The sequence below is a fragment of the Pleurodeles waltl genome, chromosome 9 (assembly GCF_031143425.1).
Source record: "Pleurodeles waltl isolate 20211129_DDA chromosome 9, aPleWal1.hap1.20221129, whole genome shotgun sequence".
In the NCBI taxonomy this organism is placed as follows: domain Eukaryota; kingdom Metazoa; phylum Chordata; class Amphibia; order Caudata; family Salamandridae; genus Pleurodeles; species Pleurodeles waltl.
In genome coordinates, this window is record NC_090448.1 from 267,284,387 (window position 1) to 267,308,945 (window position 24,559).

A 24,559-nucleotide genomic window follows, 5' to 3' on the forward strand; every position below is an offset into this window, starting at 1 on the left:
ACGTACCAAACGGTTTCCATGAATGAGGGATACAGAGTCTTATAATCATTCTTAAAATCGATCCAGCGTCCGAGTCTGGTAACACTGACCTGTAAAGATGTAAAACATACATAAATCAAGCAAATGTCAAACCACTATATTCACTTCTCAGACATTGACGAAAACACCACGATCACCAAGTCAAGCAAATATCTTTTACAATGGCAGAGCACTACCAGTAGCGTTCTGAAGTAGCAGCAGTGATGGGGCAAGACTCCAGATCTGAAGGTGAACTCGTTGGTGTGCTCTAGTTGGCTGCCCAGCAGGATTCTTCTATTACAATTTTGATACAGCTGACCGGACAGGAAATTGCACTGTTCTACTATGGTGAGTTTCAGAATGCGTGGGCCCCTCTCAGCAATCTCTGCTATGGTCCCCAGATCATTCTGATGTATACTGTACGAGAGACACAAAGAACATCAAGCTGTCTGCTACATTGAGCTGTCCACAACAGGCTCGTCCGAGCAGCTCGTGAGCTACTGGCGGCTCTGCAACTACTTGTAAGTAGCTCTCCTGTGTGCAGCCCATCCTTGCTTGGTTGAACTAATACAAGTATAGCAAAACAGAAGTGCATTTAGAACTTCCAAAACATAGTTCAATCTGGTATTTGACTGATCAATCATCCATCATTGTAGAGTAATCACTAATATTAGTACCTCAGTGCCAATGGCACTGCTGCTGTGGCTGCTATGTACTATGCATGTACAGGCATTTTAAACTTAAAAAGCCTTTTTTGTACATTACTGCTGGCAATCCTGCATGGAGGTGATCACTGCTGCCATTATTGCATAGGCTGGCCACCAACGTAATCTTATCTGATGAGGTCACTATTACCAACACTAATATTAGTAGCTCAGAATGATTTCCAATAAACATAAGTATCTCTCATTACTCAAAAGATTGAAGACTGCAGGTTAGCAGCCATTTAGCAGAAGCAGCAAAGTAAAAAGTGCATTTCATTTCACTTGTGACCTACTCTCAGACTACCGCACTCTCCCTCTGGAGACTTCTCATTACATAACCATACCAATGGTTTGAACACAGTTCTCCCCTTTTCAGGCATACCTCATATGGAAATATTCCCCCTCAAAAGAGAAGCTCATGGTGGGCAAAGCACATTCAAGATGTGCATAGCGTGGCTCGGTAATCAAAAGTAAACTAGGTTTTGTTGTTGCATAAATATTTACGACGTTTGAACTTTCTGCCCTTGGGCTCACTTTTTTCAGGGCACGTCCAAAACATCCATCAAAGAACATTTTATGCCCTAACGTTCCTTGCTTACTCAAGACTCATCTGTAACTTCTGCAGACGAGATAGCTGCACTTAACCATCCTCCGTCCCCCCCTCCTATCATGCTAAGTTAGCCCTTTACTTGCCATAGGCACTTAAAAGCAGATTCTCACCTTCATTAGTGCCTTACAAATATTTGAAGCTTCATAAATAAATAGAAAGGTGGGCAGCCCGTGACTCAGCCTCTGGGGGGGTGCTGCTTAGGCAGGTAGAGTAAAACCGAGTATTTGCCAGGCGTGCTGACGTAACAGAATGAATTATTTTGTACATGGGTGTTCTAAAGTCTTCAATGAGGGTTAAGCGAAGAAATACTTTAGTTGAGGGACATTAAAATGTGAGGGAGGGTGCACTGATTTAACACTGTTGTTGGTGTGAAGTATGTGGATCAAAAAGGTTCAAAGACTAATAGCTCATTTACTACTTCTGTATTACCGAGGGCTCTTAATTATTGATGCAGACTCACAAGGTAGATGCAAGACGTCTGGAGGTATACCAGAAAAGTGACCTACATGTGTTACTAATTCAGAAGGATATAGAGGTTTAGCCGACAGCTAACACTGTACTGTCACTCTTGCAGGTCCTTTAATTAGTAAAAGGTACCTGTTCAGCATCTGCCAACTTGAAGATCTCTATACCCGAGCTGCTGCCCTGCAATCCACAAGATCACCCGCTGTGATGAGCAAAAAGCAGGCTGCAGTATTAATACCAGCCTACACTAAAGGCTGTCACAATTTCTGTAAAGTCTGACCCTCAGGTGACACCTAGCTCTTAACAATCCAACCCACTTCACGAATATCCTCCAGGCAAACCAAGATAAGCACACAGACCTTCAGGTCTAGGCACTGTACCATTTGATGGCCAATCAGAGGTATGATCTAGTGACTAGAATCAGGAGTCATCACTCAAACCACCGATGAAGATGCTGGAAGTATCTTGAACACCAAGCTGAATATTTGGAGGGAGTATATAGGTGCAATAACATAAGGAATTGTGGACCAGCCAGGACCAACATAGGACCGGAGGATGAGCTCTTCCTTGAAGTCTGCCTTACCAGAGTGGTCTCTCCAATGGGTCTCTCTAAATACCCTATGGAGCCGGCACGTAGAGCACTGCTTCCACTGCCACATTCCACGCCTCATTCCACTCTAGCATTTGTTTTTAATTGCAGTTACGAGACCATGTTCAACACAAGTTCAAGCATTATAACCTTGAGACATGAGAATGCTGCTGGGCTGGTTTCCTCATATTACTTCCAACCAGTACAATCAAAGATCCTTTGAAGTTGTGAGGAAGTCTTGGTGAAAAGTGTGTGCTGTTATTTCATTAGTTAGAGTTTCAGTGCACGTGAAGCAAGCCAAGGTCACATAAGGCCTGCCACGCACAAGACAGCACAGGAGTGAACAGACTGGCTGACAAGTGCAGTTATTTCACTAAGAGTCTCAACAAAGAGGAGATAAAGCAAGGCAGTGCAAACTGACCAGTCTGAAACCAGACACCCCTAGAGTAAAGACTAGTTGCCAAAGTAAACACCTTATGTTGTGTGCTCCCCCACCAGCACACCAGTAGTCCTGTGACTCTGATACTCACTCTGGGAACACATCTGAGGACATGGAGACTTAGTCAACTGAGCCATGTGTGTCATTCATGACAAATGAGTAACTTCCAGCTTTAGAGAATTGGTAGATCTAAAATGTCAGAGGATTGTTAAACACATCTCAAGGCACACTGTCCAGTAGGATCACTTTCCAAATCAATCAATCTGATGAAGATATGAGCTGTTCTTAAACTGGGGTTGAGGGTTGTGAAGAGCTGTCATGCAGTGGGTCCCCTCTCTCCATTAGCAAGCTAATTCCCAACAAGGTTGTCCTTGGCCTGGGGCATTTCATCCTGGTACGCAATGTGATGGCTCTTGGGTTGTATTTTTGGGTGTAGAATTTTGGATTAGGGCTCAGGGAAAAGTTAGGATACCAGTGGGATTGCTTTTGGTTTGATCTGTCGCTGGCTACTTACCTAGCTCTTGGCCCATAAATCTAAAGTAGATAGGATAAAGCTCACCCAGCCCTGCCTTCTACTCCACCTCAATAACCGAGAAAAGAATGCAAGTCCCACTTCAGTTCCCAGAGTTGGAGGTAGGGACTCCTGCCTTGAATGTCAGGTTTGATTGTTTTCCAATGACATTCAGAACAGAGTGCTGTTTACTGATATGGAATGGGAAATTTATGGCGACATCAACTAAGCATCACATACTCATATTGTATCTGAAAAGTCATAAGAGAAACAGACAAGTTAAGGACATGTGCATAAAATACATCTACTGCAGTTATAAAGTGATACCAAAGTATGCAAGGGTCATCCAATCAGTCCAGTAAGAACATTAGTCCAGTAAAAGAAGAATCTTTTTATTCCAAAAGATGCAGACAGCTGATACGTGTTTCGTTGATGACGACTTTCTCAAGGTTAAAAAACTCAAATATGGCTGCAAATCTGATTCAACATCAAGAAGGCCCTGATAAAGTTAAAGGCAGTGACCACAGGTGTATCATTACCAAGGTAGGGTCAAGTACTCTGATACAGTTACGCAAACAATTTCAGAGGCATAGTAAAGAACACATTAAGAGTATTCTAGTAGGCAGCTGGTATAAAACGCAGATCAACGTAATTCCTGTGCTGCCTTTTGATTAAATCTAAGGCAATTTTATGCCAGTATTCGGGAGGGAGGGGGGCTTATCATGGCCTTGTTGTATACTTAAACACAGCATCTTGGCTACCAGATCTTAGATTTGCAGCCTAACTAGATTTCACGGCTAAGGGTGCCTGTTTTCTGGCCAAGTAAGACAGGCATTACATTGATGTGCATTTAGCCTTGAAAAAGTAGTCATTGACGAAACACGTGTCGGCTGTCTGCATCTCTTGGAATAAAAAGATTCTTCTTTTACTGGAATGATGTTCTTACTGGACTGAATGGATGGTCCCTGCACACTTTGGTATCACAGTATTACAGCTCTAGGTGTACTTTATGGGCACGTCTGTTGTCTGAGTTTTTCCCATAACATATGGCACTACTTGGATAGCATAGTGCCGTTACCTATGGAGTGATTTATGTCTACACAACTGGCCCTTAAGGAGGTGCTGTACATGACTGACCACTGCTACTTTTCTCCTCTTTGTGTTACACACGTCACGGAGTAAAGGGACCAGCTGTCTAGGCGATGGAGGTACCAAAATCCTCCTTCAATGCTAGGTGGGTTTTAATCAGGATCATACCTCGACTTCCATTTGAATGTGATTTTTTTTATATGCTGATTCGGAGGGCTGGCACTGGGGGAGGGTTGGAGTGTCTTCAGGGCATACTGGAAAACTTCAATTTCACTGCAGACCCTCTACTTTAAATCCTTTCATCATCTTGCTCCTGTAGTCAGAACCATGACTTTACTGGCCTTCAAAAGTCTTGCAATTAAATGATGCAATGGGCTCTAGTAACTTGGATAGAGTGTCCAGCAAGCTAGTGATGAATGTGAAATAACACGAAAGATCACACTCTGACCAAAATTCACTGCTAATGATAATGCACTGTAGTGAACAATGGACTAACTGGTGCTTTCAACCAGCTGTGTGGATTCATGTATTCCATAAAAGGATACAGTATGACATTATTGCAGGGAAAATTCATTTTCTGTCTGATACACTGGGTGAAAGAGAAAATGAATGAGGAAGTTGTGAGGGGTGCTTTGGGCTTGAGAGCTTGCACAGCAGTTGAGGGTAGCACGATCAGGTTGGAGGATGATATCAGAGGCCATCAGCCCGCAATTCTTTCTACTGTCAAAAATACTTGTATTGCTCCAAAGAAACCTTGTGCGATACTGGTACAAGATATGATGTTAGCACAACTAGACCAGTGGAACATAGTCTTTACCAGTTCACAAAGCAACTCTCTCTATGGAGGGTAGAACCCAAGCAGCCAGAACATGCCTGAAACTGAAGAAGAAACCAGATATAGGAACTCTAAAAGTGATAAGACTCTCCAACCTTGGATGCAAGGTTCAGGTTTTAAACTCTGTATACACTGTCCAAGGCTTACTGAGGTAAAGGCACAAGTTATTTGCAGAAGCTATGTGCACAACAGTACTGTGTATTCGGCACCTGCACATCTGATCAGTCAGAAATCCCTCTACTAACTAAATTAAGATGCAATGCCACAGGAATCCTGAGTTCCAAGCTGAGGAACTTTTTCAATCTTATCGAGAGGACATAGTGAAAATTTATGTTATTAAAAAAATAAAAAAAAACATAAAAACTTAATTTTCAGGAACTTCATGCGTGCACGGTTGGGCGTGAGGAAAATCAAACAAAGGCCCACCTTTCCTACTCCCAACCAACACACCCAACTAATGCACATACAGTTGGATACCTGCAGCACCCTGAATTGACCAAAAAGTGACTGATGTCCTACAAAAACTTTATAAGAAAAAAAAATAGGAAGATGTGTGTAAATGTGGCAGGGCTCTGGACACTGCTAAATTATTACAGACTCCATGCAAAAACCAATGTTAATTTAGGCCCATTTTTATATACTAAAGAACTGCACAAATTATAGTGTTCAGAAACCACTAGGCCAAATTTTTAAATAAAGTGGCTTAAAAAATACACTCAAGTAATCAATCACATTTTTAAAATACGTTCATAGAAAAAGGCAATCGATGGGACATAAGTGAGGTGTTTGTCTCATTCCTAATGTTCACGTTTGGGGGCCCAGATGGGAATACCACCCTTCAGTTATGGAATAACGCCTGAACATTTAAAGCAGTCTAAAAACCCATATAAAACATACTGTACCTCCCACTCCTGAGAATATCGCATGACGATTCCCCGGCATTGCTTATTATACTCTGCAATGCCCATCTTGGCAACATCCTCTGGTCCTTTGATCCCCAAGCTCTTGTCAATTTCATACTCCTGTAAAAGGTAACATGTTGCTTTCAGATTAGAAACTACAAACTCTTTACAACTAAAACACAGCAGCCACTTTCCATATACAATCATAAACATGATATAATATTGTACTCCCCATAATCAAAATGATTTTAAATTATAGCAGAAGGACGTTAAACAAAATATCATGATGCTTAATTATTAGTAGATTATGACAAACATTAGCAGTAAAGTAATTTGCACTGTACTGTAATGTAATGCAATGTGCTGTACCACAGAGTATTATCCGTTTACTGTGCAGGCAGCCTGCTATTCACACAGACCAGGTCTGGCAAATCGGTTACTCCTGAAATTATTTTGTGAACTGGATAGGATTCTTTCCTATGTGTCCTCCATCTGCAGCAAATGTGTCCCAAATGAGATTGCCAATCCCCCTAGACTTAAAGCACATGGGCCACACCGATCAGGTACATGGATAACCCATGGTGAGGTCTAAAGTGATGAAAGCACCCACTCATGGCAAGGCAAATGCTGGGGTCAAGCCTTTACCACCAAGAGGAGGGCTATTCCTCTATTACTAATATTGCAATCATCACAGAAGCCTCGGCACCTGGGAAAACAGAAGCCCTAAAGTTTTTATCTGGCCTCACTCTTTCCCCCTCAGCTGTATGCTCAGATGTATATTATCAAGATTTGAGAAATGATCCTTTCAAGACGTGAAAGGGAAAATCTGCCTCATATGGGCAGTCACTAATCTGCCCTGGAAATCGCCAAGCAGTGAACCGTTGTTTCAAAATATCCATTAGGCTCTGATTTATCTCAATATCCCACATTACTATCTCAGTCACCTCCCTCTTCTGCTGCCTCTTGCTTTTTACAGGTTCCCTTCACCATCATCTATCCTATTTTCTCCCACCTGGGAATGTGACGCCCACGATGCTGCCTGACAAGTGTCCAGAACAGGGACTCCACAAACTAACTCCGAGGTCGCAAACTTGGCTCTGGCACAGTGAGCGTGTAAGCCGTCAGGTGGTTGTTACTTAGCTAATGCATAGCAGATCTTTATGCAGAGTACTATCCATTGTGACATGCTCCTTTTTTGCAGCATGGCCTTCCCTTTCTTAGCCCGACATACTCTACAAAGAGTTAAATGTCCACCCGGAATTCTTTTCTGCGATCTAGGTACAACAACAACGTTCTTTTTGGGTCCAGACAGGAGACTCTCCTCTTCTTTAAAAAATGAGAAAAGATAGGCAAGGTGATGTTTTGACCTACAAAAAAAAAGTGTCACAAACTTCAGGACAAAGGACAAAATGAATCCGCAGAACAAGCCTGTCTGGGTAAAAGGTGGTATAAGAAGGGTGCACAAAGAGTGCCTGTAGTTCACTGACCTTCCTTGCGGATATTATGACCACCACAAAAACAGTCCTGGTGGTAAGCAGGCAGAATGGGCAGCTGTGTAGAGGCTCAAAAGGCGCACACATTAGGAAAGGTCAGAACCAAATTACAATCCCACCGGAACATCATGTATGGCTTGGAAGGGAATGCAAGAACACCAAAATGGTGGCCAAGTAACTTTTAACTACACCCAGAGCAGAGCTCGGCTGGGCCAAAGAAAGAACCAACAATATAACTTGGGCTAAGGGTGCAGAAAGAGGATCAATATCCTTGGATGCCCAAAATGTCACAACAGCAGACGCATATTGTCGAAAGCTGTTGCCACACGATCTCCAAGCATGAAGCCGGAGCGTGCACAGTCAGTCAGGTAGGACTTTGGCACATTAAAAGTGAACCGCAGCAAATGCAGGAAGTCTGCCGTAGTCTGAAGGTAGGAGATGACTACCTCAGGACAAGCCTGCCTTTAACAGCCAATAGTAAAAGGGAAGGGAAGACTGGAATTCCTGACCTCTTAAGATGAGCTGCAACCACCGCCATCACTTTGGTAAACACCAGCAGGGCAAACGGCAAACTGAAAGTTATCTTGTCCCACAGTCAACCGCACATAGCGCATGTGGGCAGGCAGCATGGGGATGTGGAAATGTGTCCTGCAAGTCCAGTGCTACAATCCAGTCTCCCGGGTTCAGGGCAGACAGCACCTGAGTTAAGGTGAACATCTTCAACATCTCCTTTTTAAGGAAAAATCTGAGGAGGTGGTGGTCTAGAATAAAACAGAGGCCTCCATCATTTTTGGGCACCAGAAAGTAGCGGGAATAGCAACCACAACTGATGCGGACACCCACTCTATGGCCCCTTTGGCCAAATAGGCCAAAGCTTCCTCCTGACAGAGCTAGGAGAGCTGGTTCTCCGTCAGCCGGTTGTGAGTGGGTAGCACGGGCGGGGAAGGTTCCAGAAAGGAGATGGAGTAGCAACTCTGGACTATTTGCAAAGCCCACTTGTCCAAGGCTACAGACAGCCAGTGGGGCAGGTGATGGCAGATTCTGCCTCCTGCCGGTGCTGGTATAAGCACAAACTAAAATGGTTTGGAAGCTTAGGCTGCCACAGGGTGGTGGACTAACACGACCTATGGCTGGTGGTCCCACATAGTCTGTAGGACCTGCAGCCACAAAAAGGCTGGGAAACCTGTTGGCCTTGGTGGCAGGGATGGAAGGAATGCAATTGGTAGACCCTACAGAAGCAACAGAAGACTCTAAAGGCGGACTGTGGTTGGAGTGGGGCCATGTATATGTCCAAGACCGTAGCTCTGCTATCCTTAAAGTGATCCATCACTGAGTCCACCTACTCACCAAAGAGTCGAGAGAAATCAAAGGCCATGTTCAGGAGCGAAGCTTAGACATCGCCTGAAAAAACAGTGGTTCTCAGATAGACACCACACCTATGTGGCACTCATGATGAAATCGCTGCCTATCACTTCGATCATGTCAAGTCCACATCTGATGGTGAACCTTGCTGCATCTTGTCTGTCAGAAATTACTTGAAAGAGTATTGCTCGGGGCCAATACGAGACCATAGGTAGCACTTCCGTAACCAAATCCCATACAGTGTGGCTATCGGCCCAAAAGGCACACAGTATCATTAACCGTAGTGCCAAGCTGGCAGAAGAGAAAATATTCAGACCAAAGGTATTCAGCCTTTTGGATTCCCCTATCCGATGGAGAGATAAGGAAGACTCTGGGATTGATTCTGGAAGTGGAGGTTTGGACCATCAAGCTCACTGGGGTGGGGTGCTGGGTGAGGAAACTGGGGTCCCCAGGAGAAGGGCAATGTGACAAGCAACCGTCATGCACAGGGCTTCGACCAGGCCCTGGGGACCACATCTATAATGGTTTTGTTGAATGGGAGTAATGGTACAGAAGGGGCAACTACCAGCTGAAGCACCTCTATCAAAACATTAGTTTAGACCACCACTGTGGGCCACTGAAGGTTCAAGACCTCAGCTGCCGTACGTACTACCACTGCAAATGAGGCACCCTCCTCCGTAGCCACGTTAGGGGGAACAAACAAGGCAAGTGACTCATGGGGTGTATTAACCACTGGTATCCACCTTTTCCTTGCACAGGTTGTCCTCTGGTTCATCAAGAGGATGGTGGTAACCACAAGGGTCCTTGGCCCCTCCCAGTCACCACCCCATCCAGGCCTTTCAAAGGAAAAGTGCACTGGCTCAGATTCAGAAGGCCCGGTCGGCATCAGAGTTGGCACTGGACACCGCCCATCCGGCTATGTATCTGAGCCAGGTAGGATGATGGGGCTCGAGGCACACCAGAGGGATCGAGCCACCCACATGTGAGGAGTGTATGGCCTACTAAAACTCCTTGATTTGGGCTGGCGTCACGCTGGGAAAGTCGAGGATTCACGGAGCATAACCTGTCACAACCTGAGAGCAATTAGATAACCAACGCTCCAATCCCTCATATGGTCCGATGACCTGGACCATCAAAGACCACTTTGACGTCTTCCACTTCTTCCACTTGTGGGAACTACCCAGCGACTTGGATCGTGGCGATTATTGTCGGACGCAGTTCCAAGAGTGAACCCAGGACCTTCATCGCAACTGAGCATGCTGTGGGGTCATCGGGTGTCGGGAGGCTTCAATGACAATTCCCTCAGCACCTTGGGATTCATGGTGCAGCAGTCCTCACAGGTGCTGGAGTCATGGTTCCGCTCCAAGCACCATAGGTAAACCAAATGAGGGTATGTCCCAGACATCTGCTTGAGGCAGGCACCATATAGTTTAAATCCTGTTGGCTTTTTAGGGTACATCCCCAATACGCCAGAAGATGAAAATCTCAAAAAAGCTTTGACAAAAAGGTGAGGAAAAAGTCAGTTTAAATTTGACTGGGAGTAGCTCTCTCCAGATCTGCTCTGACTGGCGCAGAAAGAAAAGAGCCGACGTCAGCGAGCTGGGTTGGTACCCACATGGGCACCACACACGTCACTCCGGCATGGCCGACCCAGACCTGAACGATGCCACCTACTGGAGCACAGAGGTAGGGCTCAAACATTTCCAGATCCAGTCCGACGCCTGAGGAATATTCTAAGGTAAGGAATCTGCAGCTAGAAGCCTCTATCACATAAGCCCTTTACTTCCAAACACTTTATGCAAAGAAATCCGTTTAAGCTTTGCTCTTCTTCCCTAAAAGTAAAAACACAAGAGAAATTCATAATTATCATTAACAGGAAACATTTGTTTACAGTATTATTGTCACTGTGACGGGGCAAAGGAGGCTTTGCAGTGAAACCAAACTCCATGCAAAAATCACAGTAGTACTGTTTGCCCTTTGAAAAAACTGAAGTGCTGCACACACAGCAGACCCCAGAAACCACTGGGCACACAAACGAAAGCAGACAAATACAGTTCTCTAAAAATATCCATCATTAAATACAACCACAATAGATAAGGGAGAAATTTAGCACTCCGGATTAATGAAGTATGCTCAACAAAAGAGGAAATGCCTTAAGCAAGAAAACATGAAAAAAAGAGAAAGGCAACATATAATGAGAATGTTGGGATATATGATCAAATTTACAAAGAGACTTAGGGGCTACTGACAAATTTCTAACTGATCGGGTATGGATATTCAGATGGAGAAACTCAGGGCCCTTTGTTAGAATCTGAAAGAAATAGACTGGGATTACTCTGAGGAGAAGAAGAAATGGGCAACATGAACAGGGGATCCAACTTCGCTAGAAGTCTAGTAGATGCCATCTGAACTGCCTCGGTGAGAAAAAGGTTATGGACAACTACCCATCTAAAAATCTGATTATATCGACATGTATCTTCTCACCTGAACAACAATCAAATTGCTTCTTTTGGATAAATGTTTAGTCATATCTACAAATTATGTTAATCACGAAGCTAAGATTCCCATTAATTAAATAGAAAAGGGGTAGAGTAGCACCTTAGTAAAGACAGAAAAAAACACAGGACTCTGCATTTTAATTCATAGTATGAAACGGAACAAACACAAGCAACTACCATAAACTTTGATAACTAATGGTAATTGCAAATAAAAGCATTGCATTACATTGCAAAAGAAAAACACAATGATTACAGGCCCTAGTTGTCAGCCATGTGCAAAAACTTCATGAAGGTAGGATAGCCAAAAACTGCAATACAAATCAGTGCGATTCCAGCTTACGTGGTTTGGAGACCGCTGTACTAAGATTCCATCTAGGATGTTGGGAAAATATGGAAGACTGGCTAAAGGGGTGTTAAAAAAGTTCTCGGATCTAAGCGTAACCAAGAAGAAGAAAGCCTGTATTTATTCAAACATACCACAGGTAGACCATGACAATCCCAGCCAAACCGTCTTTCTACGTAGAATCCACTCTGATGGGCAAATCGTGTCACTATATCTTTAATTGTCCCAGCCAAGATGTGGCCATAGTGAGGAAGCCCAGTAGCAAATGGAGGACCATCATAAAAGGTATACCTGAAGGAAAAGAAAAAGAAAATCTCATTACTTAAATTACCATCACCTCTACATGTACCAGGAAGCAAAAAAGGCCAGACTGTATACATCACTCAACTTCCCCATCCCATGTCAGAGTTCGTGCGTCTGTTGGTTGGTACCAAATCATCACACATGATTCACATTTACAATTTCAGATCCGGAGTTTTATCCTTATACATAAAAAGAGGGACTAGGAGAGAATTGTGTAGCCTTGAATCCTATAGGCTGACTGGCAGGGTTTATGCTGATGCTCTGTGCACTTATTCCTCAACCTCTTCACAAAATTGAATCTATGTACATCAATATATCAGCTTTTAGTACAGCTTGTCAGTGAACGTCTAACCAGGATTATTGCTGAGAGACTGAATTTGAACAATTGTCAATTCATTATAAACAAAACGTTCCTAAAAACGTGAAATGTGAATAATCAACGATGTTCTGGTTTCTACTTTGCCCTTTAGAACTTGTAGGTCACTCTTCCCAAGTAAACTGCAGGGATATAAATGGCAAAATGCAAGAAACAAAATACACGTGGACAGGATGCCAGCACCCTACCTGGAATAACATGACAACTGTGCAAGAGTATAAACTATAACTATGCTAAAAAGCTACCTTGATATCATGCAAAAACCTGAACGGACGTTGGCCTATTTCATAAGCCAAGCCAGCGGACAGACTACAATATCTGGTAAACTCACTGCTACTGAAAACACACAGTAATATGCGTGAGTAATCAAGATACTGTAGAAGCAGCAGCAACCTAAGAAGTCTCATACGGTAAAGCATGCGTATATTAACCACCATCAATATGGTATAATTTATGTGACCTACTAATTTAATTTTTTATGCTTAAAGTAAATAACTTAAGAAAATTAAAATTGGTCTAAAGTCGTGAGATACCACAACATTCACTAAGCCTAACGTATGTGGGTAGAGGCTATATTTGAACTCTTGGACTTGTTTATCCTTAGGTTTTAGTAGTTCGTTGCTGATCGTGACTAAGATACATATATATATTTTTTAAATAAACAGTTTTAATTCCTTAATTTCCTCTAGTGGTTTTTAGGGTTGAGCACACAAGCCTGTTGTAATCGCTCTTTGGACTTTAAACCACGCCCATGTCACGCCTGTCACTTTCATTGGTTTGTGGGTTTGCATTTTAAAATCCGCTTGATTTCATTAGTGAAAGGCATGCGTATGTCATGCCTTTTCCGGTGTTTAGCCCTCCTCGAATGCACCGGCCAACTACTGAGAACATACAAGGCTCCATGTTTTCAGCTTGGTTTCTGGACTACTTTATCTTTTTATTTTCCAAGCAGCGAGATCGCGCTCGGTTTTACATAGCGCGATCTCACTTGTTTTTTCATTTTCAATTTCAGCGCGATCGCTCTGCATTTTACATACGCCATCGCAGTCATTCTTTTTTCTTTTAATTTGTGTGGCAAGAAAAGTCCTGTTAGGAGTTTACAACGCTAATAGCTCTAACTCGAGCAAATGCGAGACCCGTTGCATTGCAAATGCTTGTTGACTTACTCATTGTCCTGTTTCAATGGAGAGGGCCATCTAAATCTCCAGATCACTTGTTTGTATTTAGATATATTTAGGTTTGCATTGTTCATCTTCTACTAATGTTACTTAGACATTTTTTGACCCACAACTCATGAACAATAGCTGCTTTTAAATGCTCTGAAAGCGCTTGGCCTTGTACATTCATCCTGATTTGCTTTTTCTTAAGGTACATTAGGTGTCCTGTTACCTTTTGTCTAGGTAGGAAGAATTTACTGGCCTAATGGCTAATAATGGAACGGGTGGTTAGAAAGTCGTTTAATTAATTTTCTTCAGGAAAGTGGAGCGCTTACCTGGCTCCATCACATCTCTGTGCATGTTACTAATTTTTACCTTAGGTTGTGTCTTGCATCTGTTTAAGCAATATTATACACGGGTACTAGCACAGTTTAGTAATACCCTGGTCTATTACATACCCAAATGAACCCTTGTGAGAAGCTTCCTTCACAAGGTACAGGACTGAAGACATGTTCTGCCAATACAAATAAAGAAAGAGACACTACAAAGGGATATTACCAGGTGTGTCATGCAAAGAGCTACACAACCTTCTTTGTCCAACCCTGGGTTTCAGTTAAGATGCTGAAAGTGGCCATACAGTCCAGGAAAGGATGTTGTCATTAAGACATTTAAGGTTCCTACAAGGTACCGTACTTGGGAATTATAAAGGAATAGTCCCAAAAGGTTTGAAATAAATATTGAGCCCATGTAAATTGAGGAACAGAACGCTGGCCTTTGTCAGTTATTTTCTGGCTTCCCAGAAGAGACAGACCACAGAATCTAGATTACATACAGGACATCAAAACACTACTGAAGTCTGTAATTTAGTTGCAGCTTCTCAACATTTGATGAAATTTCTCTCACCCTTCATGTTAACCTGTCTACTTTTTTTCCACCAGCTGGCTAAGGCCAGATATCTTTCATAAATGGAGAGAAGAGGACTGTAGGGTCACAATGGACAAATAAGGCATTTTAAAGACTGCAAGACAGTATTTACAGTTTCAGAGACAGAAAGATTCAGATATTAGCAATTCACGCACTGGGTGTCACAGTCAGAAGCAAGGGAGGAGGGTACCTATCAGAAAGCATCTTCTGAGAGGTGCGTTACTACTTTAGGTGAACTTGGGGTCTAATTTCAGAAATATATACACTCCTCATCTTCTTTAAGAAAAGTAATGTGAAAGCACCTTCAAGAGGTGGGGATCCGCACTTAAAGTCATACCACACAACGCATAAGCTGGCCAAAAATGTACATATAGAGGTATAACAAGGCAATTTATCATAGAGAAACAACCTTTAAAATAATAATTGGTTGGTATATGAATCCAAAAAAGTGGGAGGAATATTAAACCAGAACCTCCAGCTTAGCCAAGAAACAACATAAGAAGTATGCAAGAGCTCCTCCATATATGTAGTGGGAATGCCCTAGACTGGCAATTTAATGTAAAGAAGATCTAGCAACAGTAAGCACATGGAATTCCTCCTCCTTAGGACACGCATACCACAATTTGGAATTCCACAGTGAAATGGGAAGATGCTAGACAAAGGGAAGGCAAAGCTATATTTCAACTGCCCTTGACCGCACAGATGGCAATAGTTAGGTCTTGGAGACAGTGTGCATGGCCAAAAGTTAAGAAGTGGGAGAGGAAAGTTTGTGATTTAACTGCAATAGAGAGACTGGCAAAACATCTGGCAAAATAGAAGGATAGCTTCTGTCAACATATACACCAACCCAAAGAAATACTTGGGAAAGGAATTGTAGGAAATGTTTTCAAGCCTATCCCTATGAGACCTTCACTTGATTGACTGAATAATAGCAGACAAATTGTGTCATAGACAAACAGATATTCTGTAATGATATGCCATATCTTTAGATTATCCCAGGCCAAAAAAACGAGGAATATCCTAAATTATCAGTGTGTAGAGGAAAGGGGAAATTTTCAAGTATTTAGGTAAAGAATGCTCTCATGCTTGTTTTTTCACAGTGAAAAATCGGGTACACAGGGTATTTCTTTTATTGATATGATTCTGAGAAGCCTTGGAATACCGGCTCTAAGTGTAATAATGAAAATCATATTGAGACTTAATATAAATCGGTTAAAAAGAAGAAGAAAAAAAACACAACAACACAAAAATGTTGTGGCTTTACGCATCAACAAAAATACGTTTTTATGCACATACAATCCCAGTAATGATACAATATTTTTGTTGGTAGTTTGTTTCCAGCCTTGTCAAAAAAAGAACAACATTTATTATGGAAGTGAGTTTTGTTTCTTACAGTTATGTATTCATGTAGAGATCAAAACTACAAAAGTCAAGGCATTCTCAGCACAACCTATGCTTGAGCACATAATGGCATTTACAGAGTAATATCTGCCAGGGAGTGTCTGCCTTTGATTCAATATTTAGGAAAATATGAGTTAGACTTTAAATGACTGAAGACGCCCGCTTCAAAAACAACCAGTGGTGGCTGGAATTTAAAAAAAAGTAATACTTTTCTAAATCATACCTTCAAACTGCTGCAGAGACTAAAACAGAATAGGAGTCAGAAGGCACAAAGAAAAATTCCTCTTTTTTTTTTAACCCTCCAAAGTCTGCGCCATATCAATGAGGGGACCACTTCAGAGAGCATATATTTAACTAATTTCTTTTAAAAAACAAAATGCAAATTTCCCACGTTTCTATATGTTGCTTAGATTCTCACTTCTTACCTAGGTCTGTTTTTTGACTGCTTCATGCATTCTTGAAAACAATCAAGTTTCTTCCAGAGCTCTAATATTTTTTCTTCTTCAGACGGAAAATTGATATTCTCAGAAACAAGCTGAATCATGTTGATCCTGTAGACAACCAAAAAATAGTTATTAAAACACAACCAATTATCTCCAATATTCTGTCAAGCCCATTCACCAACTAGATTCAAAGCATTCACAAAGGTTTCAAGACATCTATGAAGCATGACGTTTGAACTACCTAGAGCTCAATCATCCATAAAATCCATCTCCATATAAACAAAAATCTTGACTTCAAGCAGAGATGCTCTGATTACTTATTCTTAGCTTTCATTTCACCTACCCTGAATATTAGTCATCACAATCCTTACGAGCAAGAGAAGGCCTCAACTCCCCCTTAAAAATCTCCCCTGCTTCCCAGAAAGCCTTTAACATTGCCCACTAATCTTTAGGAACTAAACAGTCAAACCACACTTTAAACCATTCCGTAAAACCTGTAAAAATCTCAGGATGTTTACAGGTTGCTGTGTTCATCTTGCACTGATCATACCAACCTTGGAATAATCCAAAAGCTTATTATGTGCTTGTAGTGTGGACAGCCACCAAGACCTATCGGTTCAATTAATTCTCTTTACAACCACCACTTTCGAAAGCCTTACAGCTCCACCTCCAGATCAACCACGCTTTCCCTTGAGGGAACATTGTCCAGACATAATCTTGAGAAAGGAGAGTGAAGAAAAGACACCATACGGAAGTCAAACTCGGACTTGGACTGTTTCAACTTGATAAGTACCCTCTAATTTGGGAGCTATGTAGGGAAGCCAAACACAAGGCACATTGGTCAAGCGATGGCAAAGGTGTCCATAAACCATGCTTTGGAGTTAGAACATATGCACTAAACGGAGAGTCTCTCTAAATTAAACATCATGCACATCACCACCATTACCACCATGAAAAAGGTTTTCTAGAAGCAGCAGCACCATAGCCCCTAAGATTGGTAATATGGAATGTTACACAGCTCAAATCGAGGAAAACAGACCGGTCCATGCTTACTTAAAAAGGCATGCAATGGATATTATCTTTATGCAAGAGACGCACCTTTCTCCTCCCCAGGGGAATTCCTTTGCCTCCACATGCGGTGCTCACAGATACTTTTGTTCATATTCCGGTTACTCCAGAGGTGTGGTCATTCTTATACTGAAGTTAGTTCAGTTTCAAAAAATGCAAAAGTACAATTGACCAGGAGGTTCTATTTGTGCTCCTACAGGGCCTCATTAAGTACACTAATGTCACCCTGATCAATACGTAAAGCCCGAATACAAACAGCCCTGAGTGCTTCCTTACAATCATGAAACACTGTTCAGAGTTGGATCCACAAACTATTATATGGGGAGGCGATCAATACATTGTATTGAATGTGAAGTTCGACTGCTCTGAACAGAGGACTCTATAACACACTAAAGCTTGCGAGACTCTTCTAGGGGTAATGCAACACTCTGACCTTGTTGATCTTTGGTTGAAAAAGTGTCTGTCACACCTTGAATACACTTTTCATTCATCAGTACACTACACCTCTTCCCGCATAGATTTTTGGCTGGGCTCAAGAGACGTGGTGGGCTGGCTTGGGGAAATAATACATTTTTCCCAAACCCTGCCCGACCACTGCCCGGTGATGTTAGCTCTGGAACTCCCCAGTGGTTGTAAACAGGCATACTTATGGCACCTCTCTCCTCAGAATTTATTAGATATAGTATTTCGACAGGAAATTCGTCAAGCTATTACAAACTTTCAGCAGTTCAGTAGGAGTTCAGTTGATAAGGTAGCTATTCTGTAGGACAACTATAAGGTTGTTATCTGCAGGAAATGCATCGCCACTGGTAATTGGATTTTAAAGTCCATCCAAGCTCCTCTTTATAGACTGGAGATAAAACCTGGAGATAAAACCCTTCTAGGACCTATGCAAACTAAATTAACAGAGTTTAAGGAGAAAGCGGACAGAGAGGTAAACTTTCTGGGCAAATATGCATTAGTCCACAGATATGGGGACGGAGATAGGTCAGTGCGAACACTAACTTCCCTGCTCAGGCCTAACTGGGCTGCTTGTCATATTACTTGCATACAGTCACCCTATGGTAGGACCCTTTACATCCCAGACACATTTGTTGCATTCTAAAGGGGTCTGTATACCTCCTAACTGAAGGCTGATGGCGAGGATATTCATTCTTAACAACAGCAGGCAACTTTAGCATGACTGTGACTGGAGGAGCGTACTACAATAAATCAACCTATTACATTAGAAGGGATCAAATCTGAGATTCAACAGCTTAAGAATATGTATATGTTGAAGGCCTGCATGTTAGGGTGGAACACTGGATTACTGTCCCCCAGTCTTTGGCGGGTAGGGTAACGCTGATGAAAATGATAATATTGCCAGAGTTAATCTACATGTTTCGGAACATACCTATTTCTATGAACAAGGCTTTACACAACTAAACTCGCTTAAGCTTCATTTGGCATGGGCGGGTAAGCATCCTTATCGGAGTTGGAGTCAGTTATGTCTTTTAAATGATGGTGGGGTTTAACTTCATTTTGAGGTATACTACTTGGTGGCCCAGGTACAATTTATGCACATTGGATTCATAATAGCTGGCTTGTTCTGCAACTCATTTTATAACAGGGACAAATACACGCACATCCCATATAGGAAGCCCCCCTATACCCTATGTGCAAGACCAAACTAAGATCCACACAGTACCATGCACAGCCTGGGCCTTGTCTTCACTAGCTACGCTGAAAGGCATGACAGTGGCCTGCTCCCCCATTCATCTCTATTAAACACTATTTCCCTCTTCACATAGACTGCTTCTTGGCCATGATGACATCTCCACAACAAACATAGTGTTACTTTAGGTGACTTGCTCCAGAATCATGACTAAAGTATGAGAGGTACCTGGGGGATTCAGAGGCCACATTAATGGGCACCATTAAGGAGGGCACTTTTTACCACACTTTTCTTAGTCTTTACCCTACATTTCTTTAAGAACCACCAGTACTGTCCCTTCTATTATTGTTTACACATCCCATTAAACTTCTCGAACGTGTACTCTGGGGTCAGGTCACTGATAGATGGGGAGTCACCCCGAGCACAATTACAATGTGCGACAACACAAGCATTAAGGTCATGGATGAGATGTGGCACTACTACCGTTAGCAGACTGGAGAGGTTTCCCCAGTGGTTGATATTGATGAATCCACTATAAGTTCTTCCAGGAACCATACCTTACCCCAAAGATCGTAACTAAGTATGCTCATTCTGAGGGCACGTGATGTAAAAGATGTGGGGGGGGGCGGGATGCAGATCTTCTACATTTAGCCTGGAACTTCTCGATCAATGCTGTGTTCTGGGACCACCTTCTGCATACAGTTGAGTCTATGACCCAACCTGGGCTACAGCTCTCAATAGACCCTGCATTTCTTGGGTACGTTAAATATGTTCCTAAGGTTTTCTGCAAGCTCATCTCTACTGAGATTCTCTTGGTAAAGCGTCGAGTTACCATGGGGGAGGAGAGGCACCAGGGCCATCCATACCTTCGATTTCAAAAGCTGCTTAAAGATATGACTCTTTGTGAGGAATGGTCAGAAACTAACTTACTCTGCAACTCTTCTCAGCGCTTCAAGACCTAAAGACTTCGAGAAGCTGTTTCGGATATACCTGCCTTCTCTTGCTCAGTGAGGAGCCTGTGTTTGGATAATATTTCTTAATTTGGGATAGTGGAGTAGAACCTGTCCGAAGCCGATAGGGTTTTCTATTATGGGTTCACTGCAAGAGTATGTTACTAGAAATGTTTGATTTATATTTTTGCAAAATGCTCCTGTGGGATTTCGGCTCTGGTGAGCCATTACACATTTGATCGCCAGTCATGTATGTTACATTGTCTATAATGTTCAACTGATCATCTCTAATTGTCTACTATGTACTTACCTGCATCAATAATAAATAATCATTAAAAAAAAATATTTGCCTTTACGGTTCGTACAAAGCTATGGAAAAGACTTGCATCAAAAATGCTGCTTGGAGAAAACCAAAGCAAAATCACACTCTGGTCCTTTAGATGGATTGAAGTGATTTCTGAGAGAACAGGTGCGCCAGTTAGCAGTTCAAAGTGAAACACATTGCTCATTACAGTTTGTTGATGTGTGTCATGACTTGTGCTGCCTTTTAGGGTAAGGTGTAGTTTCATAAAAGCTGATGGATGGGAGCCTTAGATTAAGAAACACGATGAGCCTTTTCACTCAGCTGCTTACATGTGCGGATGGAATATCGGAACTTCATCAGTGCTCCAGAATTGATAACCTGCCCTCCAAGAGACAGTACACACCATACATTGTTATATATCATGCTGTTGAAAATAAATGTAGTCCAGTAGCATGCTTTATTTAGGGCATATGTCTAACAAAAACACATTTATTACTGTAGTACAGCATTGCTGACATGAGAAAACACTGTTTACTTTCCCATTTAAAGCATGTTACAATGACATCACAGAGGAAGAGGATAATGGTCACGAGGCCAGGTGGGTGTGATTTTACCTCAGAGAACTGATTTGACCCACTGTAGCTTGAAAACAGTCGAGTATAACTTTGCTCGTGAGTACTACACCTGACAAAAATGCATTGCATAATCAATACATGAAGATGTGGAGAGTGTAATATGTGATTTCTTTCCATTATTGGGGGGTAGGAGATCCTGCAAACGGGAAAGCTCCCCACTCCCAACACAAAAATACACAACACAATCCTCCGAGCGGTCAAAGACAACGCGGCTACCAGGTTTTCCTCCATCAAATAACAGATTTTTTTCATAACCCAACCAGCATTACTTGGAGGTTTTTCGCTTCTGACATCCACATAGCGGAGTTGTCATGATTACAAGTGACGCAGATGAAGCATAGGAAATACTGAAGGAAAGCGAGCTTTTGAGCATTAATCAGAAACGTGAAGCTATTAACCCTGTGCTGAATAGTAATCTACACTCAAATTCACATGTGTACACTAGGTTGCTACTCCCTTTGAAACAATTTAGCTACGGCCTTTAAAACCAGGGAACTACGACCATGCTAAGTAGGCCTCGACGCCGTCTTGTTCAAAACAGATGTCTCATCATGTTCATAGTCGGTTTATTATTTCTGCTGCATGTAGTCAAATAAGTCATGTTTATTTATTTCTGAATGACACTAATTCTCGAAGAAGACTCTCTAGCATGGGCTCTGTAATGGAGCAAGTGTCAAGGTTCTTCCGCCTTCACACAGCATTGCATTCATTCACAATATTTACTGTTGCTTTGTAACGTGTTTGTTCTGACATCTCCAGATGACATTAGCTCAGAGGATCTGAATCCATATTTATGGCAAGCCTTGCTGACTCTCTTAATCTAACTCTCTTATTTGCAGATATATTTCTGTTGCTCATACCAGGATGAATCTGCAGTTTTTATTTTATTCTGAGAATTCTTTTTATACATAAAGCCTCGAATTTTGAGGGTGAGACAGATGACTTTTGCTATGCTATTTGGGATGATGTCCGATTTCTTACTGATTTTATTGCAAATTTGAGACTATTTTAGATTTTGTTAATTTGCCTGTATTGTAGGACTGAGAATCTTTATGGATCTGCATTTTACAATTTCTGTATTGTACACTTTTGAATTTTTGTAATAAACCTCCTAAATTTTCTAATTCTGCCATAAAACTCATTTGTGTCACCCCTTTCTTATTTGAATGTCTTACTGATATGATGATTTTGTACCTGATCTTGGGACACATGGTCACATGTACTTGTGGTTTAACATTGCTTCTGTTCCACCCATCCATGGGAATATCACGGAGTTGTCTTTTGGGAGTTAAGTTTTAGGAGTACGTTGCGCCCACACTACGTGGCCAGACAAAGTTTCTGTGCATACAGGGAGTGCAGAATTATTAGGCAAGTTGTATTTTTGAGGATTAATTTTATTATTGAACAACAACCATGTTCTCAATGAACCCAAAAAACTTATTAATATCAAAGCTGAATATTTTTTGAAGTAGTTTTTAGTTTGTTTTTAGTTTTAGCTATGTTAGGGGGATATCTGTGTGTGCAGGTGACTATTACTGTGCATAATTATTAGGCAACTTAACAAAAAAATATATATACCCATTTCAATTATTTATTATTACCAGTGAAACCAATATAACATCTCAACATTCACAAATATACATTTCTGACATTCAAAAACAAAACAAAAACAAATCAGTGACCAATATAGCCACCTTTCTTTGCAAGGACACTCAAAAGCCTGCCATCCATGGATTCTGTCAGTGTTTTGATCTGTTCACCATCAACATTGCGTGCAGCAGCAACCACAGCCTCCCAGACACTGTTCAGAGAGGTGTACTGTTTTCCCTCCTTGTAAATCTCACATTTGATGATGGACCACAGGTTCTCAATGGGGTTCAGATCAGGTGAACAAGGAGGCCATGTCATTAGATTTCCTTCTTTTATACCCTTTCTTGCCAGCCACGCTGTGGAGTACTTGGACGCGTGTGATGGAGCAGTGTCCTGCATGAAAATCATGTTTTTCTTGAAGGATGCAGACTTCTTCCTGTACCACTGCTTGAAGAAGGTGTCTTCCAGGAACTGGCAGTAGGACTGGGAGTTGAGCTTGACTCCATCCTCAACCCGAAAAGGCCCCACAAGCTCATCTTTGATGATACCAGCCCAAACCAGTACTCCACCTCCACCTTGCTGGCGTCTGAGTCGGACTGGAGCTCTCTGCCCTTTACCAATCCAGCCACGGGCCCATCCATCTGGCCCATCAAGACTCACTCTCATTTCATCAGTCCATAAAACCTTAGAAAAATCAGTCTTGAGATATTTCTTGGCCCAGTCTTGACGTTTCAGCTTGTGTGTCTTGTTCAGTGGTGGTCGTCTTTCAGCCTTTCTTACCTTGGCCATGTCTCTGAGTATTGCACACCTTGTGCTTTTGGGCACTCCAGTGATGTTGCAGCTCTGAAATATGGCCAAACTGGTGGCAAGTGGCATCGTGGCAGCTGCACGCTTGACTTTTCTCAGTTCATGGGCAGTTATTTTGCGCCTTGGTTTTTCCACACGCTTCTTGCGACCCTGTTGACTATTTTGAATGAAACGCTTGATTGTTCGATGATCACGCTTCAGAAGCTTTGCAATTTTAAGAGTGCTGCATCCCTCTGCAAGATATCTCACTATTTTTGACTTTTCTGAGCCTGTCAAGTCCTACTTTTGACCCATTTTGCCAAAGGAAAGGAAGTTGCCTAATAATTATGCACACCTGATATAGGGTGTTGATGTCATTAGACCATACCCCTTCTCATTACAGAGATGCACATCACCTAATATGCTTAATTGGTAGTAGGCTTTCGAGCCTATACAGCTTGGAGTAAGACAACATGCATAAAGAGGATGATGTGGTCAAAATACTCATTTGCCTAATAATTCTGCACTCCCTGTATTCCCACACCTAAAACAGATTTGTACCAATGAACCCCCATGGCACAGGGAAGAAATGAGTGGACCCATTTTTTCCAGGTGAAATTCTGCTTGTAACTCCAAATTACGTTGCAATTAATGCTTTGAGTGGGTGGTAAATGTGAGCAAGGGTTGAGGAGCCAAGCGGGAGTAGAGAAAGGAGGGTGACTGTAAGCATGGACATATTTGGCTTGGCATGGGGCGTTTTAGATTCTCTCTTTATGCCGGAAGAGCGAGCCAGGCAGAGGCGAGGGTTCTCTCTGCCTTCCACTTGTACTGCTGCAAAAGATCTTAAGGCAAAGTAGCGAGTATATTAAGTGAAGTGAATGGACAGAGCAATCCCAACTATTTTAGTTCCTGCACCAAACTCTAGCCCAAGAGTTTGAGTCTAGGGTGCAAGAAAGATTGGAAGAGATTGGCAATCTCCTACCCTCCTCCTCAATCCCCTTCTAGTTCAGACACAAATATGAGAATCAGCAGACTAGGTCCTTACTGCCCATGTTCACCAGCTGATGTTAAGTGGTCAACCTGCGAAAGATGGGGACTACCTCCAAAATA

General features: G+C 42.2%; 1 protein-coding gene and 2 non-coding genes across 3 annotated transcripts in view; all 3 read right to left on the bottom strand.

Moving 5' to 3' along the window:
* Positions 1-24,559, bottom strand: part of IARS1 (isoleucyl-tRNA synthetase 1) — a 703,557-nt gene that overhangs the window by 656,352 nt on the left and 22,646 nt on the right. Inside the window, exons 2-5 of the mRNA XM_069206674.1 lie at positions 16,445-16,570; positions 11,993-12,149; positions 6,163-6,282; positions 7-89 (exon numbers count right to left, since the gene is read on the bottom strand). Of these exons, the coding sequence (XP_069062775.1) occupies positions 7-89; positions 6,163-6,282; positions 11,993-12,149; positions 16,445-16,563 (479 nt within the window). The 5' untranslated portion in view covers positions 16,564-16,570. The remainder of the gene's footprint in view (positions 1-6; positions 90-6,162; positions 6,283-11,992; positions 12,150-16,444; positions 16,571-24,559) is intronic.
* LOC138260613 (small nucleolar RNA SNORA84) lies at positions 5,812-5,942 on the bottom strand. Its single transcript, XR_011198918.1, has one exon. It is a non-coding gene; the product is annotated as a small nucleolar RNA SNORA84 (small nucleolar RNA).
* Positions 10,914-11,045, bottom strand: LOC138260612 (small nucleolar RNA SNORA84). Its single transcript, XR_011198917.1, has one exon. It is a non-coding gene; the product is annotated as a small nucleolar RNA SNORA84 (small nucleolar RNA).